The sequence below is a fragment of the Mus caroli genome, unplaced genomic scaffold (assembly GCF_978045245.1).
Source record: "Mus caroli unplaced genomic scaffold, Mus_caroli_1 scaffold_5, whole genome shotgun sequence".
Lineage (NCBI taxonomy): Eukaryota > Metazoa > Chordata > Mammalia > Rodentia > Muridae > Mus > Mus caroli.
In genome coordinates this window covers 121,485,008-121,502,572 of record NW_028227260.1, presented here as the reverse complement: position 1 = coordinate 121,502,572, position 17,565 = coordinate 121,485,008, and the positions used below count along the sequence as shown (strand labels likewise).

Sequence of the window (17,565 nt, the reverse complement as noted above, 5' to 3'; positions counted from 1 at the left end):
TAAGGCCTTGAACATATAGGTAGTTTTTGAAAAAGTCTTTCAGTCTGGTTTGATGTCTCAGTTTTAAACTGTCTTTTAAAAAATTACGTGTATATGTGTGTGGGGTGGTAGGAGGTTTGTGCAAGTGGGTACAGGTGCCAGGAGAGATCCCTTGGAGCTGTAGTTACAGGTGGTTGTGAACCAAACTCCTCTCCTCTGGAAGAGTAGACTCTATTGAATTATCTCTCTGACACCTTAAACATCCCTTATATGCACATACCCACACACAGACTCATACAACTAAAGATAATAAATAAACACCTTTTTAAAAGGAAAAATTACATCTTAATAATTTCAGTTTATTAATATTTACTTTGAAATTTTCCATTTTGTACTCCCATGAAAATTTTCCTTTCAGCTTTCAAGCTGCAAAGAACTCATAATTTCTTTTTTAGTTATAAAATAGAACTACAAAACAATATTTAGAACCATGTTTGAGCATATATATGCATATATTGTTTGGTGATTGCATTTTTAATCTTAGACAATACTAGCTGTATGGAAAAACTAAAAACAGCTCTTGTTATGAATCCTATATGATACCTGAAATATTTGACTTGGCTTTCAATACTTATTAGTTGGTAGATTATTTTATTTTTTTCAATTTTTTATTAGATATTTTCTTCATCTACATTTCAAATGCTATCCCAAAAGCCCCCTATACCCCCCCCCCCAACCCTGCTCCCCTACCCACCCACTCCCACTTCTTGGCCCTGGCTTTCTCCCCTGTACTGGGGTATATAAAGTTTGCAAGACCTAGGGGCCTCTCTTCCCAATGATGGCCGACTAGACCATCTTCTTCTACATATGCAGCTAGAGACACAAGCTCTGGGGCTACTGGTTAGTTCATATTGTTGTTCCACCTATAGGGTTGCAGGCCCCTTCAGCTCCTTGGGTACTTTCTCTAGCTCCTCCATTGGGGGCCCTGTGTTCCATCCAATAGCTGACAATGAGCATCCACTTCTGTATTTGCCAGTCAGGGTCCTTTCATCAAAATCTTGCTGGCATATGCAATAGTGTCTGCGTTTGGTAGCTGATTATGGGATGGATCCCTGAGTGGGGCAGTCTCTGGATGGTCCATCCTTTCGTCTCAGCTCCAAACTTTGTCTCTGTAACTTATTCCATGGGTATTTTGTTCGCTGTTCTAAGGAGGAATGAAATATCTACATGTTGGTCTTCCTTCTTGATTTTCTTGTGTTTTGCAAATTGTATCTTGGGTATTCTAAGTTTCTGGGCTAATATCCACTTATCAGTGAGTGCATATCATGTTACTTCTTTTGTGATTGGATTACCTACTCAAGATGATATCCTCCAGATCCATCCATTTGCCTAAGAATTTCATAAATCCATTGTTTTTAATAGCTGAGTAGTACTCCATTGTGTACATGTACCACATTTTCTGTATCCATTCTTCTGTTGAGGGGACATCTGTTTTTTTCCCAACTTCTGGCTATTATAAATAAGGCTGCTATGAACATAGTGGAGCATGCGTCCTTATTATCAGTTGGGGGCTTACTAAAATGCAGATTGTGACCCCTAACTTCAGTTTCTGATGAATTGACCTGGGCTAGAAGGTGAAAATTTGCATTTCTAACATGTTCCCTGGTAATATTGATGCTGCTGGTCCAAAGACCAGATTGTTATTCTAATATAGTAAGTATATTTGATCCTCCTTTTGTGCTTAGAGGGGGTGGCAGTGACTATTAATCTAAAATCTGTACCAACAGTCACTACTATCGTTTCTGCTCCAGCATCCTGGGCATTTCTGTCCTTAGCATCCTGTGTGAAGACAAAACCTCTATGAACAGAGAAACCCCCAAATGTACTGTACTTCATGAAAGGTTCCTCAGTATCAGGCTTCTTGACTGAGAATGCTGAGATTCCCAAAGAATACACGACAGCTCATGGAGTGCTCATGGGTCTTTTCTTGTTAGTAGCATATGTTTCTATTGCCTTTGATGATAAGCTTCCTCAGGAAGCCAAAAAAAAAAAAAATGCTGAAAAACACCTGTAGCACACATATCCACTTGGTCTTGTTTATTTCCAAAATTCAAGGCAGAAAATAGTTCTAATTGGACATTGCGTGTGAACCAGTCAGAGGAGTTATTCATATAGAAGCAAATATTTATGTATTTATTTTTATTAGCATACAAAGAAGGAGGTTTATTATAGTATTTTAAAAGCAATTTGTTTTTGTTTTTTTCCTGTTTATTGAAATTATAGATTTTTTTCCTGTCACATATATATCCTGATTGGAGTTTCCCTCATTCTACTCCTAATCTCTCCTCACCTCCCCTCCCATTCACATCTGCCCCCTTTCTCTCATTAGAAAACAAAAGGCTTCTAAGGGATAATAATAATACAAAATAAAATGTGATAAAACAAAAACTAACACATAAGTATTAGACAAAACAAACAGAAGGAAAGAGCCCAAGAGAAGGCACATGAAAGAGACACACTCACTTGTACTCTCAGGAATCCCATAAAAACACTAAAGTAGAACTGATAATATATCTGCAAAGGACTTGGAGTAGACCCATACATGCTGTTTCAGTCTCTCCGAGTTCATATGAGCATTAATATGTTGATTTAGAGGGCCTTGTTTTCATGGCTGCCAGCAAGTAGTTCAGCTCTTCTTCCTTTCTCTTGGTGCAGATGTGCTAGCCCACCCTTTTCTTGATGAACTTGAGGTAGTGCTTGTTCTTGAACACCTTGAGCATCTCCTTGAGCCACTTGTCAGTTGTGAAGCCGTACACTTCCTGGATCATGTCCCACATGAACTTGGTGTGCTTGGTGAAGTGCCAGCAGTGCTGACTGTACCTCGATTTGCTGATGTTCTTCAGTATGTTGTGGCCGTTGTTGAAACAATGGGCTTGCTAGAGAGATGGGATGGGGAATGGGTTGGGGGGATGGCTTTGGCTGCTCTCTGATGACAACCATGATAGGAAGCTTATGTAGCAGGTTTTTTTTTTTTTTTGATCCATTAATTTTTTATTAGGTATTTCATCACTTACATTTCAAATTCTATCCCAAAAGTCCCCTATACCCTCACCCCCACTCCCCTACCCACCCACTCCCACTTCTTGGTCCTGGCGTTCCCCTGTACTGAGGCATATAAAGTTTGCAAGACCAAGGGGCCTCTCTTCCCAATGATGGCCGAGTAGGCCATCTTCTGCTATTATATAGCAGTTTTAACCTTAGCTGTACTTCCTAGGTTCAGATACCAAGTACCAATAGGCAAATGGCAATTCTATATGAATGGTGTGTGACTTAGTTTTTAGGAGACTTGTTTTACTAAGAGTGGGACTTCAGGTAAAGTCAATTATATCCTTCCTAAAAGTACATTTCCATATAAGAAAAAGGTAGATAATTTTTTTAACCCTTGCTACATCTTCCAATAAGTAAGTTTTTAGATTTGAGTATGTGTGCTTGTGTGTGTGTGCATGTGTGCCTGTGTATGTGCATATTTGCTTGCACTGCGTGTGCTCAGGTGCCCGAGAAGCCAGAGATGATATCAGATCCCCTGGAACTGGAGTTATAACGAATTGTGAGCCACTGTGTAGATGCTGGAAATTGAACCTAGACCCTCTGCCAGAGCAGCAAGTGCTCTTAACTGCTGAGCCATTGCTCCAGCCTTCAAGTACTTGTTTTGGGACAACAATCCTTGAAGTTAATTTCAAGAAAGAACAATTCCAAATGTAAAGAACTGAAGTAACACTTGAAAATATTTGTGATACTGCTGACCTGTGAGAAGCTGCGTTTTTGTTTGTTTGTTTGTTTTTGTTCTTTTTTAAAGTTCAGGACATAGCAAACGCTGTCATATACTATTTTGTTCCATCAAGTAGTTAGCATGATATCTGATTTCCTCACTGATTATTCCTGGGATCAAGTGCTACACACATAAGTAAGTAGGAATCGCCAGGGAACTATTATAGTCCATTTCCTCAGCTTTTTAAAAAATATACTTATGCTGTGTGTATGCCCGTGCATGTATGTATACATTTACATACCACAGAGCACATGTGTAGATCAGAGAATACCTGATTTCTGGGTCTGTTCTTTCCTTCCACTCTGCGGGTTCTGGGGAATCAATCTCAAGTCATTAGCTCTGTTTGCAGGTGTTTTCACAATATGCCATCTCATAGGACCTCTGCTCAGATTTCAACCAATGAAAGACAAGAATCGATTGTCTTAAACACATTTCTAGAGACTTGGAACCTGTTGTGGTATTGAACCTTTTTAATCCACATGGCCAGTTTTCTATTGGTGCTTCTTAGGATTACATGTCTACTTCTGGGCAAATCCAAACTAAAATATAAGAATGCATTTCTTTAAATAGATTTAATATTTAAGCCATAATTTGTTCAAAAGTTATATGCACATGTTATTTTTTTGTTTTATGATGGAAACTATTTAAATGTAGTCATATCTAGTGCTGGAAAAATGTGAAAGAATTTCCTGGTGTAATCACCATTCCTGTAACTCTCTTTCTATATGAGTTAGATTTTTTTGTCCCCCCCCCCCTCGAGTTAGGTATATATATATTTTTTTTTCACAAGCAAAACCAATTTAATAAAAAAATCCACTAATAATGTGTGTAAATGTGGCCAAAATCTTAAAACCAATTAGGTCTCTCCTTTTCACCCTCTTTTTTACTTCCTTTCTCTCCTCTTGACCTTGTCTGGTCTTGACTGATTTCTTTTTTATATATATATTTATATTTTTATTAGGTATTTTTCTCATTTACATTTCCAATGCTATCCCAAAAGTCCCCCATACCCCCCCCCCCACTCCCCTACCCACCCACTCCCAGTTTTTGGCCTTGGCATTCCCCTGTACTGGGGCATGTAAAGTTTGCAAGTCCAATGGGCCTCTCTTTCCAGTGATGGCCTACTAGGCCATCTTTTGATACATATGCAGCTAGAGTCAAAGCTCAGGGGTACTGGTTAGTTCATAATGTTGTTCTACCTATAGGGTTGCAGATCCCTTTAGCTCCTTGGGTACTTTCTCTAGCTCCTCCATTGGGAGCCCTGTGATCCATCCAATAGCTGACTGTGAGCATCCACTTCTGTGTTTGCTGGGCCCCTGCATAGTCTCACAAGAGACAGGTATATCTGGGTCCTTTCAGCAAAATCTTGCTAGTGTATGCAATGGTGTCAGCATTTGGAAGCTGATTATGGGGTGGATCCCTGGATATGGAAGTCTCTAGATGGTCCATCCTTTCGTTACAGCTCCAAACCTTGTCTCTGTAACTCCTTCCATGGGTGTTCTGTTCCCAATTCTAAGGAGGGGCATAGTGTCCACACTTAAGTCTTCATTCTTCTTGAGTTTCATGTGTTTAGCAAATTGTATCTTATATCTTGGGTATCCTAAGTTTTGGGTTAATATCCACTTATCAGTGAATACATATTGTGTGAGTTCCTTTGTGATTGTGTTACCTCGTCAAGATGATGCCCTCCAGGTCCATCCATTTGGCTAGGAATTTCACATATTCATTCTTTTTAATAGCTGAGTAGTACTCCATTGTGTAAATGTACCATAATTTCTATATCCATTCCTCTGTTGAGGGGCATCTGGGTTCTTTCCAGCTTCTGGCTATTATAAATAGGGCTGCTATGAACATAGTGGAGCACGTATCCTTCTTACCAGTTGGGACATCTTCTGGATATATGCCCAGGAGAGGTATTGCAGGATCCTCTGGTATTACTATGTCCAATTTTCTGAGGAACCGCCAGACTGATTTTCCAGAGTGGTTGTACAAGCTTGCAATCCCACCAACAATGGAGGAGTGTTCCTCTTTCTCCACATCCTCGCCAGCAACTGCTGTCACCTGAATTTTTGATCTTAGCCATTCTGACTGGTGTGAGGTGGAATCTCAGGGTTGTTTTGATTTGCATTTCCCTGATGATTAAGGATGTTGAACATTTTTTCAGGTGCTTCTCTGCCATTCGGTATTCCTTAGGTGAGAATTCTTTGTTCAGCTCTGAGCCCCATTTTTTAATGGGGTTATTTGATTTTCTGGAGTCCACCTTCTCGAGTTCTTTATATATATTGGATATTAGTCCCCTATCTGATTTAGGATAGGTAAAGATCCTTTCCCAATCTGTTGGTGGTCTTTTTGTCTTGTTAACAGTGTCTTTTGCCTTGCAGAAGCTTTGCAACTTTATGAGGTCCCATTTATCGATTCTCGATCTTACTGCAGAAGCCATTGCTGTTCTATTCAGGAACTTTTCCCCTGTACCCATTTTTTAGTATAGAATAGAATTTATTTAGGGGCATGGGAAGGGGCGTTGAGAAGGGAGTAGAGGCAAGAAAGAGAAGGGACAGTGAAGGATATGGGTCGGGGCAGGGGGGAAGAGGAGGGGCCCGCCAGGAACATATGGAGTGGGTGAGAGGATGTGGAGGAGGGAGAAAGTGCTCAGGGAGAGAAGAGAGTCAGAGAGATGGGGAAGGGACAGAGCAAGTTAGATTTTTAAACTCCAAATTATTCTTATTTTATCTTGATAATTAGCCTGGGCTTGCTTTGAACTTAAAATTCTCATTCCTCTAGATCACTGGATTCTAGACATAATGCCACTTCCCTCAGAAGTTCTAAAGTATTTTATTTTACTTTTACTTGATTATTTTAAAAAATCTGGATTTATGTGTGTGGGTGTTTTGGCTCTATGTAGCATATGTGTGCAATGTCTGCAGAGCCCAGAAGTAGGCAATGGATTCCCTGGAATTGAAGTTATAGATAGTAACTGTAACAGGAGTTGTAGCTAGCTGCCTCATGGATGCTGGGAATCAGACCTGGGGTCCTCTAGAAGAACAGTCAGTACTTTTTTAACTGCTATACCATCTCTCTAGGTCAGTGCAGAAGGATTTTAATGGGACCTGTTTTGGGTCCTCTCTAGCAAAAATGTTTTTTATAGAATAGTTTTGAGGCATATTTGAGGTAGTGTTAAATCTAATATACCATACCTACTAAATACTTAATAATTTGGTACTTAGTATAAAGAATATGCAAGTAAAAATAGTACCATAATTTTTTACAGACGTTTTAGTCAAAAATCTTGTGTTTTTTTCCTCAGAGGTACTGTATAGTCTTAAGCAGCATTTGAAATATTCATGGGTTAAAGGCACTGAATTAGGTCATTAGTCATAAGAAGCTATTTGTTAGTATTGTCTATAATACCTTCTTTATTTCTCAACTCTCTCAAGACTGTCTTGATGAAATACCTATCACTATTATTTTTTTGTGCTGAATATTGTTGTATAGTGCCATCATCCGCACTGCCTTTCTAGAGTGATATTGGAAACTCTTAGTTCATTTTGATGATGGCCTTTCTAAATATAGCTGAGTGCTGTTTTACTTAAATTTAAAATTCAAATGCTGAAAGTACTTCAGAGTTGTCACCTCAAAGATGGGAACTGTGTCTTCTTTCTGTTCAAAAGCTCAGTGCATGGCACTTGGTAAACAACGGCCCCTTGGACCTACTTCCATGTGTCTCTCTCCTGTTTGAGTGTGGTGTTCATGGTGGCATTGAGCAGTCTGTGTTACCCCTGACCTAAAAGTGAAGTAAACTAAAAGAAAAAGAAGATATAAATGCTGCAGAATGTGTTTTTCTTTAAAAAATTTGCTTTTTGATTGGCATGTCCCCCCTGATTATTTCTGTTTAATCCTTGTTGTAATCAGTTTTTGATAGGAAGGTTTAGTGTTCTTCTAGGTAGCTTTGTTTTCTTTTCCATATTAAAACAAATTTCTTTTGCTTATGAAATATAAAGAATCAACATGAACATTCACAACTCACTTGAGTTACTCAGGAAAGCAAATAGCTAAGTAAGTTGCTGTGAAAATTTGGCTCGTTTAAATCATGGTGTAGTAGGAAAAGGGGTGGCCTAACTGCCTTAAATGGTAATACACAACAAAGCCTAGTTTCTCCCATTTCTGCCCCCTGTTATACGTTATATGTTACCTGAATTACCAGTTCTTTATCACAAAGAAAGCAGCAACAAACAATAGCTGTTTCATTTTTTTCTGCCAGGCCACTCTTTTATAATTGAATTCCTTATTTGCTGTCAGAATACATGTTAACTCAGCTGTAGCTGTAAAAGAGAACCATATTTTCTTGAACTTGCCAATTAGAAAAAGAAAATATGTTGTTACGCATCTTGAATTATTGTTAGGTAAAATGAAGCACTTAGATGCCTTAATAACATACTCAGAAGCATACAGAATGTGTGTGGTTGCGTCCTAGCTTTCTCCTTCCCATGCATGAGTGTTGAACTAGACCTTTCCTTCATGTCTAGATTGTCCTTAGATATCAGTTCTTTATTTGTACCTTGGGTTTTCTACCTTTATACACATATACACATATAGGCACCACTAACTTTTGTTTGTTTGTTTGTTTGAGACAAAGATCCACTGTGTAGCTCTAGCTGCCTTGGAACTCACTATGTATAGACAAGGCTGATGTCAGTCTATCAGAGGTCTGCCTTCCAAGGGCTGAGATTAAAGGAGTGAGCCACTCTGCTTACCTATTGTTGTTAAGTGACTACACAGTGTTGTCAAACAAGTCACTTCAAGGTTCAGTCTGCATTGGGATAGTATAGACCCAGGATGTGATTTTTGTTGTTGTTGTTGTTGTTTTTGTTTTTTTGTCAGCAGTGTCCTGAATATTTTGGACTTACTTTTTGTTGAGTGCTTTGGTAAGGGTGAATTATAATGCAACTAAAGTTCATTTCCATAGTTTTGACTTTTGGTTACATTAGTATTTTATTTTATTTTATTGATTTTTTTTTTTTTTTTTTGCAAAGCATTAGTTATCTGGGCCATGGCCATTGGAAAATACATATTTCCAATGGTCTTAGGAACTTTGATACCGCTTAGTAGCAAAATTACAGTTATGGAGTAGCAACAAAAATCATTTTATGGTTGGGGGTCACTACAATCCAAGGAAGAGTTGCAGTATTAGGGAGGACCTGGTCTGAAAATACATTAGAACTAAATGATCGGGATGGTTACAGTTTCATTAAGTTTAGTTACTAATAGGAGTTTTAGGAAGTTATTAATAGGAGTTTTAGGAAGCTTTGGTTTATAAGGAGAAAAGAATTGGTACTTAAAATTGATAACTTAGGGTTAGAGATGTAGATCAGCTGACAGAATGCTTGCCTAGTGAATCAAGCCCTGGGCTTGATTTTCAGTACTACATAACAATGTGGTGGCACACATTTGTAATCTAAGACTAAGTTCAAGGTCAACCTGGACTAGATTTGGAAACCAGCCAGGATTACATGAGACACCCCCCCCCCCCGTGTCTCTCTCTCTCTCTCTCTCTCTCTCTCCTCCCTTCCCTCTCCTTCCCCCCTCTCTTTCTCAAACACACACACACACACACACAAGCACACACGCAGGAATAACACCTCTCCCCTGATTTATACTTGAAATTTATGGAATTTTAAATTTAGAGGTTAAAAATATACATGGAAATTTGAAATATTTATATTTAGTGATAAGTTATTTCAAATATACATGTCTATAAAAGGCAAACAACTAAGTAATATATAACTTTTTTCAGATTATAAACTAAGGCAATGATCGACTTTCTAACATATTATTGTTTTAAATTTTAGTTTCAGTCTGATGGAAGCAAACAGGAAGATAAAGAGAAAACGGTAAGAGACTGAAAAATTAAATAATGGGTGTGTTTGTCAGGATATAGCATGCCAAATATTTTACTGTGAACAAGACTTAGCTACCCTTAGAAATAGTTATTTTATACTTTACATGCTCAGTACCGCATTTGGCAACTCATTGAACATTTTCTTTGAAGATTAATATTCTCTTTTTGAAGATTCTATACTGTAAAAAGGTTAAGCCTCTCATTGCCTAATTACCTTTTCTGCTTCTTTTACTTCATTTGCTATCTTAGGTAAAGAAAAGGCAATGATAGGGTGAGGAGGAGTGTGTGTGTGTGTGTGTGTGTGTGTGTGTGTGTGTGTGTGTGTATGTATGTATGATTTATAAATGATAATTCTTTTAAGACATCCCTATCTTGGGTGTATTGAAATAAACCTAATGAAATAATTTCTTTTTTTCTTTTTAGGAAGTTATCCTTAGCTGTTTGCTTAGCATTACTGACCAGGTATTACTTCCATCTCTTTCTTTGATGGACTGCAATGCTTGCATGTCTGAGGAGCTGTGGGGAATGTTTAAGACATTTCCCTATCAGCATAGGTAAATACTTATTCAGATTGGTCACTCCAATTAATTCTAGTATATTAATTTCTAAGCATTTAATATTTTCTAAATTTTTATCTTATTTTCTTAAAGATATCGTCTATATGGACAGTGGAAGAATGAAACTTATAATGGTCACCCACTTTTAGTAAAAGTTAAAGCTCAAACAATAGACAGAGCCAAGTATATCATGAAGTAAGTTTATTTTTTTTCATATTTACCTCAAATATGTCTGGATATAATTTACTTTGTTTCAGCTATTTTGTTTAGAGTGTCAGTTTTGAGAAAGATTATAAATACTTCTTAGAGGTATAGCTGATTACATATTGCAGTTAGAATGAGTTTGTTTTTTTATGTTAGCTCATTTAAATTATAAGTTAATGTTTTATTTTTATATTTTTTAGATTTATATATGTGTATGGGGGATAGGAGTAGGTGTATGCATGCTATGGTATGCACATGGAGGTCAGAGTGGTGGGAATGGGTTCTCTCTTTACTTCATGTTTGTCCCAGGAATCAAACTCTGTTCATATCAATTCATGTAAGTTATTTGAAGCTTATGAAAATTGTGTATTTCATGCAAGTAGTAGTCTAGATACTAAAAACTCTTCTATTTGTTTTCAATAAGGCTTTTGTCAGTTGTCCAACATTTTATAAATCCATCTATAGTTATTCTAATTAAAGTTATATTTTCTTTGGTTTCACTAAGTATAATAGTTTGAAGTGATACTGTGTTTGCCCAGTGGCATTGTCTTTGGACATTGGCTATTGGGAAAACAGGCATGAACATAGTCATAGTTTGGCTTATAATGAGGTATGACAATAGACAGAATGAAATATCTAATTAAGTTAATAGGGGAAGAAATTATTGCTGGAGAGGTTATTCAGTTTGATGAACCCAAGAAAGTTTTAGCTTCAGAAGCCTATAGATAACAGTATCATTTTTTTTTTTTAAAGCACACTGGACGATCATGGTTAGCACTTGGCAGACTTATTTATTTATTTATTTATTTATTTATTTAGATTTATTTATTAATTTTATGTTATGTGAGTAAACTGTTGCTTTCTTCAGACACACCAGAAGAGGGCATCATATCCCAGATGGTTGTGAGCCACCATGTGGTTGCTGGGATTTGAACTCAGGACCTCTGGAAGAGCAGTCAGTGCTTGTAACTGCTGAACCATCTCTCCAGCCCTGAATTTACACCTATCCCTCTGACTTGTGGAAGTCAGATCAGGTTTTGTCTATATATTTGTATATACATATGATCAGGTCATTCATATATGCACACATACACTATTTGTGCTAGGCACTGAGTTGAATGCTTTTTAAAAATAATACTTAATACTAATTTTCTTGATTCTCTTTACTCTGGAAGCACAGCCTTAATTCTTTTATCTGGAATAGTATAGTAACTTGAATTATTTTCTTATTTCAAAGTCCCCCCCCCCTTTTTTGTTTTTGTTTTTGTTTTTGTTTTTTTTTTCAAGACAAGGTTTCTCTGTGTAGCCCTGGCTGGCCTCGAACTCAGAAATCTGCCTGCCTCTGCCTCCCAAGTGCAGGGATCAAAATCCTTGGATGATTTGATAATACTTGGCAGATCGTATGTCAAGCTTTATGGCATGGTGATGTGAGAGATACTCCTTGATCTTTCCTGCTGTATAGCCTACCTCATTTCCTAATGATGACACTTTAAGGTGTACTGAACTTACTTGTTTTCCTAAATGCACCATGGTCTCCTTAGCCTTACTTCCTTTGTGTGTATTTTTTGCTTCCTTTATTTGTACAAATTTTCCCTTAGCTTGCCTTTCCCTCTCCATCTGGTGATTCATCTTAGAAAGTGTGCATGAGTGCCAGCTCTCCGAAGCCTCCACAGCACATACTGACAAACAAAGTTGATTTGTGCCACCAGTACATTTTAGGCAAATTATGCTAGCATTCCACTTGTGCACATTACCATGATAGTGTTCCTTTTTGTAAGTATATAAAATCAGCAGATGAATGAATATACTGATTCTACAAATAAATGTTATTATATAGCAATTCTTTCTATTCCCAGTTTAGTTCAGGTACCACGGCGTTCTCCAGTTTTGTCCATGTTGTGAATGACAGAATTTCCTTTTTTGTTTGATTGTTTTATTTTTATTTTTTTGGTTTTTCGAGACAGGGTTTCTCTGTATATCCCTGGTTGTCCTGGAACTCACTCTGTAGACCAGGTTGGCCTAATTTCCTTTTTTTAAAGTGAAAAAGGACACTAGTAGGAGAATTACTGGGGAAAAGAGGGATTTGAAGGAAAGGAGAAATGCTGATCAAAGGATACAAGATTTTACTTAGATTTAAGAAATAAAATTTTAGTTACATATTATACTTTGTGGTGACCATAGTCAACAATAATAATGCCTATTGCAAAATTTCCTGAAGACTACCCTTTAAAGATTCATATTACAGTAAAAAGTAAGTTTTGCGATGAAAAAGTCATAATTTGCTTGACAGATTTATTCTATAATGTCTATATAGATTAAAAAACATCACGTTGTGCCCTTATAAAATATACACGTTTTTAAAAAGGTGTATGTCCTGTTCTTCACACACTCAGTTCTCTCCCAGAGAAGAAAAGTAAAGTAACCAGTATTTACATTCTTATTTATCCTTCTAAGGGTGTATATAAGGCAATGTAGATATATTTATACTTTTTTAAAAGATTTATTTATTATTATGCATAAATTCACTGTAGCTGACTTCAGATGCACCAGAAGAGGGCTTCAGATCTCATTATGGGTGGTTGTGAGCCACCATGTGGTTGCTGGGATTTGAACTCAGGACCTTTGGAAGAGCAGTCAGTGCTCTTAACCACTGAGCCATCTCTCCAGCTCTGTTTATACTTTTAATGTTATTGATTGAATATAAGTGCTGTTCTCAAATTTGTTACCTTTTTAAAAAGAAAATTTGTCAGGAATAATAGCATACTTCTGTAGTTCTTGTACTTGGGAATCTGAGGCAGGAGTATAATGACTTTGATCCCTGTCTTTACTACCTGAGATGAGACTGTGTCAGAAAAATCAACAAACAAACAAAAAAGTTAAAAACAGAAATTTTAAAAATATGGTTTTAAATTTGTATCTTTAGTTAGGCCAGGCTTGAGAGCAAGAACTGCTCTTCATTTTTATGTTCTTAATGCCTAGTGTTTTGTCATAGTAAGCATTAATATGAATTAATGCATATATGAATTCATATTTTTATTTAGTGTAGAACAATATGTGTAGAATTTTTTAATATACTTGGGTTTTTGTTACATTTTAGCTGTAGCTCAGCTGTTGCACCAAACTTCATGAATTTGCTACAACTTTTTACATTGACAATGGAATATTTTAGGATATTATTTGTATAATTTTATAATTTTTCAAGTCATTCATTCTTCATATTGTGTTTTATATGTCTGACATTCTGGTAGCTTGAAGGTAGGACTCTGTCTAGAGAATATTTGTTTAATTTTGCTTATTTTCTCTTCAGGGTAGTGAAGACAAATGGAATAGAATAAAAAGTGTACAGTTTTATGTGAGTGAGGCGAGTAGGAGTACCACCTGGTGCAGGGTTCGATATAGGGAAGGGTGGTGCTAAGTTAAAGGCCGAGGTGGATATGGTTTCAGATTTAAAACCAATGGTCTCTTTTCTCCATTGGCAGGGAACAGGAGAAACTGAGCTATAGGAAACAAGAAGGGGAAGCAGCTGATGATTACATCATTTTAATTATTGGATTGCTTTTATCACAAGAAGCTTCCTAACATAATTATATTATTACTTTAAAAATGGTTACATTCCTTGAATTACAAATTGAACTTCATTATTATTTTTAATGTTTAGTGGTGTTAGATATATATTCCTTTTAGAAAGGTTCTTTCATTTGTTCACTTGTTGCTGTTTAGAGTTTCTGTGTTTATTATGTAACCAACTCCAAAACACTTATGTTAATCCTTAGCATTTCACTGTTACAGAGTTTTAGAATCTTAGAAAAGATATGCTGATCACAGAAGAAATAAAAATGAAAGGAATATAATTTATTGATTTTAAAATTGTGTATCTTGAAATAAGAAAATGAGAGAACTAATTTCTGAACTGATAAATGAATCTTTTTAAAAAGTTTTCATGTATTTATACAGTAAAATAAGTTTTACCCTTAGTAGATAACTAGCATTTAAACTCTGAAATTCCCTAAGAGAGTCCATCTTTTGCTACAGAGTGGATGAAAATGCAGTTTGTTTGCATGGATCCATTTGATGTATTTGAGTTTTCCACATAGTACAGGAAAGCTTATCAGCATCCTGAGTAATTGTACTTAGTACTGAGCCTTGGCATTTCTCTCCCTTTGTAGGCGTCTAACCAAGGAAAATGTGAAGCCTTCAGGAAGACAAATTGGCAAGCTGAGCCACAGCAATCCAACAATTTTGTTTGACTATGTACGTTTTGAAGTTAATATTATTTTAAGAGATTTCCCTTTTGATTGTCTTTATATCAGTACAAGTAGAAATGAAGTAAAATTTAAAATGTTAGAAAACAGCAGATGAAATTCCACTTTAGAGTAAAAACAAAACTTCATATACAGTATTTAACAAATTGATCTGTTTTCTAGTAATGTACAACAGAACTATTGTTAGGTTTTAGGAACATTTGAATAACATTTCACTTTGATTCCGTTTTAGAAGTGTTACCTTCTTTTTAACATTATCATTGTTGAAATTTTCCATATAGTATATTTTGATCATATTTCCCCTCCCACAAGTCTTCCCATATCCTCCCTACTTTCCTAGTTAATCAAACCCCATGCTTTCTCTTTCACTTGGAAAAACAAACAACAAAGACAGAAATTAGGTATTCAGGGGCAGGGGTGTGGTGGGGGTGGGGGAAAGCACAGAGTCCATTTTAGAAAGACTCTAAATAACATTTAAAACAGGACTAGCCATTACTATTACAAAGTACAAGTTTAGACCTCTTGGAATGTTTCCTAGGTAGAAATGTAGCCTTAGGAAAATACTCTATATAGCAATGATAATGTAATTTTTTTTTTTGTAAAATGTTTTATATAGATGCAAAACAGAGAAACTTTGTTTTTAAGACAGGGTTTCTCTGTATATCCCTGGTTGTTCTTGAACTCTGTAGACCAGGCTGGCCTCAAACCCACAGAGATCCTCCTGCTTCTGCTTCCCAAGTGCTGGAGCTGAAGTCTGCCTGGCTAGAACCACTTTAATTGTATTATTTCTAATTTTAGAGAAGTGTGAACCTTACTTAGCATAAAATTTTTTTATTTAGTTAATGTAACTCACTCTTTCTTGATCTTCCAGATCTTGTCACAAATCCAGAAATACGATAACTTAATAACACCTGTAGTAGATTCATTGAAATACCTCACATCATTGAATTATGATGTCCTGGCCTGTATCCTTTCATGTGGAGCAAAATATAGATTTCATGTGTCCCTTTATTTAAATGCTGAATGATTAATTTTTCTTTGACTTTCTTTAGTAATGATCTAAAGTTGGTCTAATTGGCTGATCTGTTGTCAGCCCAAAGTATTGAAAAGGAAATTGTGTATGTGTGCATGTGTATGCATGCACATACGTTAGTGCTTTGTGTTGTATAAAGGGAGAAACACTCATTTTATCAAGCATGCTGTTACAGGTGGTATGTTACTTGTTAGGAGATGGGAAAGAGGGTTGATAAATAATGAGTATATGGTAGCTATTTTCATTCCTCTCTGAAGATGTGGGGGTTTAAGGGTCTTTATTACTGATGTTCTGGTGTTTTTTTCTTAATGTATGAAAGATTGTATCATTGAAGCTTTAGCTAATCCAGAAAAGGAAAGAATGAAACATGATGACACAACCATCTCAAGCTGGCTTCAGAGTAAGTGCTTTCACTTTTCTCAGGATGGTAGTACTATCCATGACACTAAGCAGGTGGCAACTGCCATGCTTTCTTTACCTGCCTATGCTTTCAGGCTTTTAAGTGCTTATTTCTCAAGAGCTCTTGACAGTATCTAGCCACTAAGCTTGTTCTGCAAAGTGTCAGAGACCTTTGGGCTGTATGGAGATTTTATTAAGTACTTACTAATTTTCTTTACTTGAGACTATTTTATTTTACTATGATAGAATTTGAGGAAGTTGTTTCTGGCCATACCACACTTGTTGAGTGTCATCTGATCTGGGAAGTTTAATGCAATTGGTCTGGGTTAGTATGTAAATAGGAGAATTTGGGGAAACATTTGGAAGCTGACATTCACTTTCTTTCTAACTTTTATTTAGAAATTACACTCTTTCCTTGTCTAATGTATATGAATCTGAATTTCCCACTGTACTCTAAGGTCCTTAAGTCAGAACTTAAAGTTTGGTCTAATTATTTACATAATTAGCAAATAACTTAAATATTATAGATTATTAGATAATCTTCCTCTTGTCTTCACTTCCTTTCAGGAAATAATAGGGACTATTGGTTAAAATTGGTCTTCTAAGGTTGGCAAGAGGGCTCAACATTTAAAAGCGTGACTGGTCTTCTAGAGGACTCTGGTTCTAGTCCCAGAACTGATGTGGTCACTCATAACCCTTTTTGACCCCAGATCTGGGGAATCTGACACCCTTTCCTGATGTTTGTGGGTACTAGGCATACACAAGCTACATAAATTTTCATATAGGCAAGACACCCATACATACTACAAAAAAGCATTCTGCTTCTAGCAAAATTACCTGTTTCTTTTGCTTTGTACAACTGTAGTATGTTCCTAGATATAAATAATAAGTTACGACTCAAAACTTTTTAGGGGTGGGCATTTAGTTGTTTGAGTTTACTTGGTATTCTGTGTGGTTGAGTCCTAATTGGTCAGGGTGCATAGTTTGAATCACTGCTTTAGTTCATATTGTGCCTTGGAGCAAGTCATGTGACCCTTTTTCCCAATTTACTTCATTAGGTTTATACTAACCTAAGACAACTATTGATATAATTAATCAATATAATGTGCTTGCTTATGTATGCTTAATAAGTATCAGCTATTACTGTGGTAAAACTCCATTCAATTGTACAGTCAAAATGTACAGGGCTGGAGAGATGGCTCTGGTTAAGAGCACTGGCTGCTCTTCAAGAAGACCCAGTTTCCCAGCACTCACATGGCAGTTCATGGTCATGCACAGCACCTGTTCAGGGGATCTAACACCCTTTTCTAGCTCTTCCTTAGGCACCTGGTAATGAACATGGTACACATATGTTCATGTAGGCAAAAATGTATGCACATGAAATAAAAATAAAAATGTTTTAAGAA

The 17,565-nt window shown here is 36.5% G+C and overlaps 1 protein-coding gene across 4 annotated transcripts in view; it reads left to right on the top strand.

Moving 5' to 3' along the window:
• Thoc2 (THO complex subunit 2) overlaps window positions 1-17,565 on the top strand; it is a 109,099-nt gene that overhangs the window by 49,862 nt on the left and 41,672 nt on the right. For all 4 annotated transcript variants that reach the window (XR_015047172.1, XR_015047173.1, XM_029473077.2 and 1 more), the window contains exons 13-18: window positions 9,655-9,696; window positions 10,128-10,258; window positions 10,355-10,456; window positions 14,632-14,716; window positions 15,599-15,692; window positions 16,080-16,160. Coding sequence is in view for 2 of the 4 variants with exons in the window: in XM_029473077.2 (XP_029328937.1) it covers window positions 9,655-9,696; window positions 10,128-10,258; window positions 10,355-10,456; window positions 14,632-14,716; window positions 15,599-15,692; window positions 16,080-16,160 (535 nt within the window). In the remaining 2 variants the exon portion in view is untranslated. The remainder of the gene's footprint in view (window positions 1-9,654; window positions 9,697-10,127; window positions 10,259-10,354; window positions 10,457-14,631; window positions 14,717-15,598; window positions 15,693-16,079; window positions 16,161-17,565) is intronic.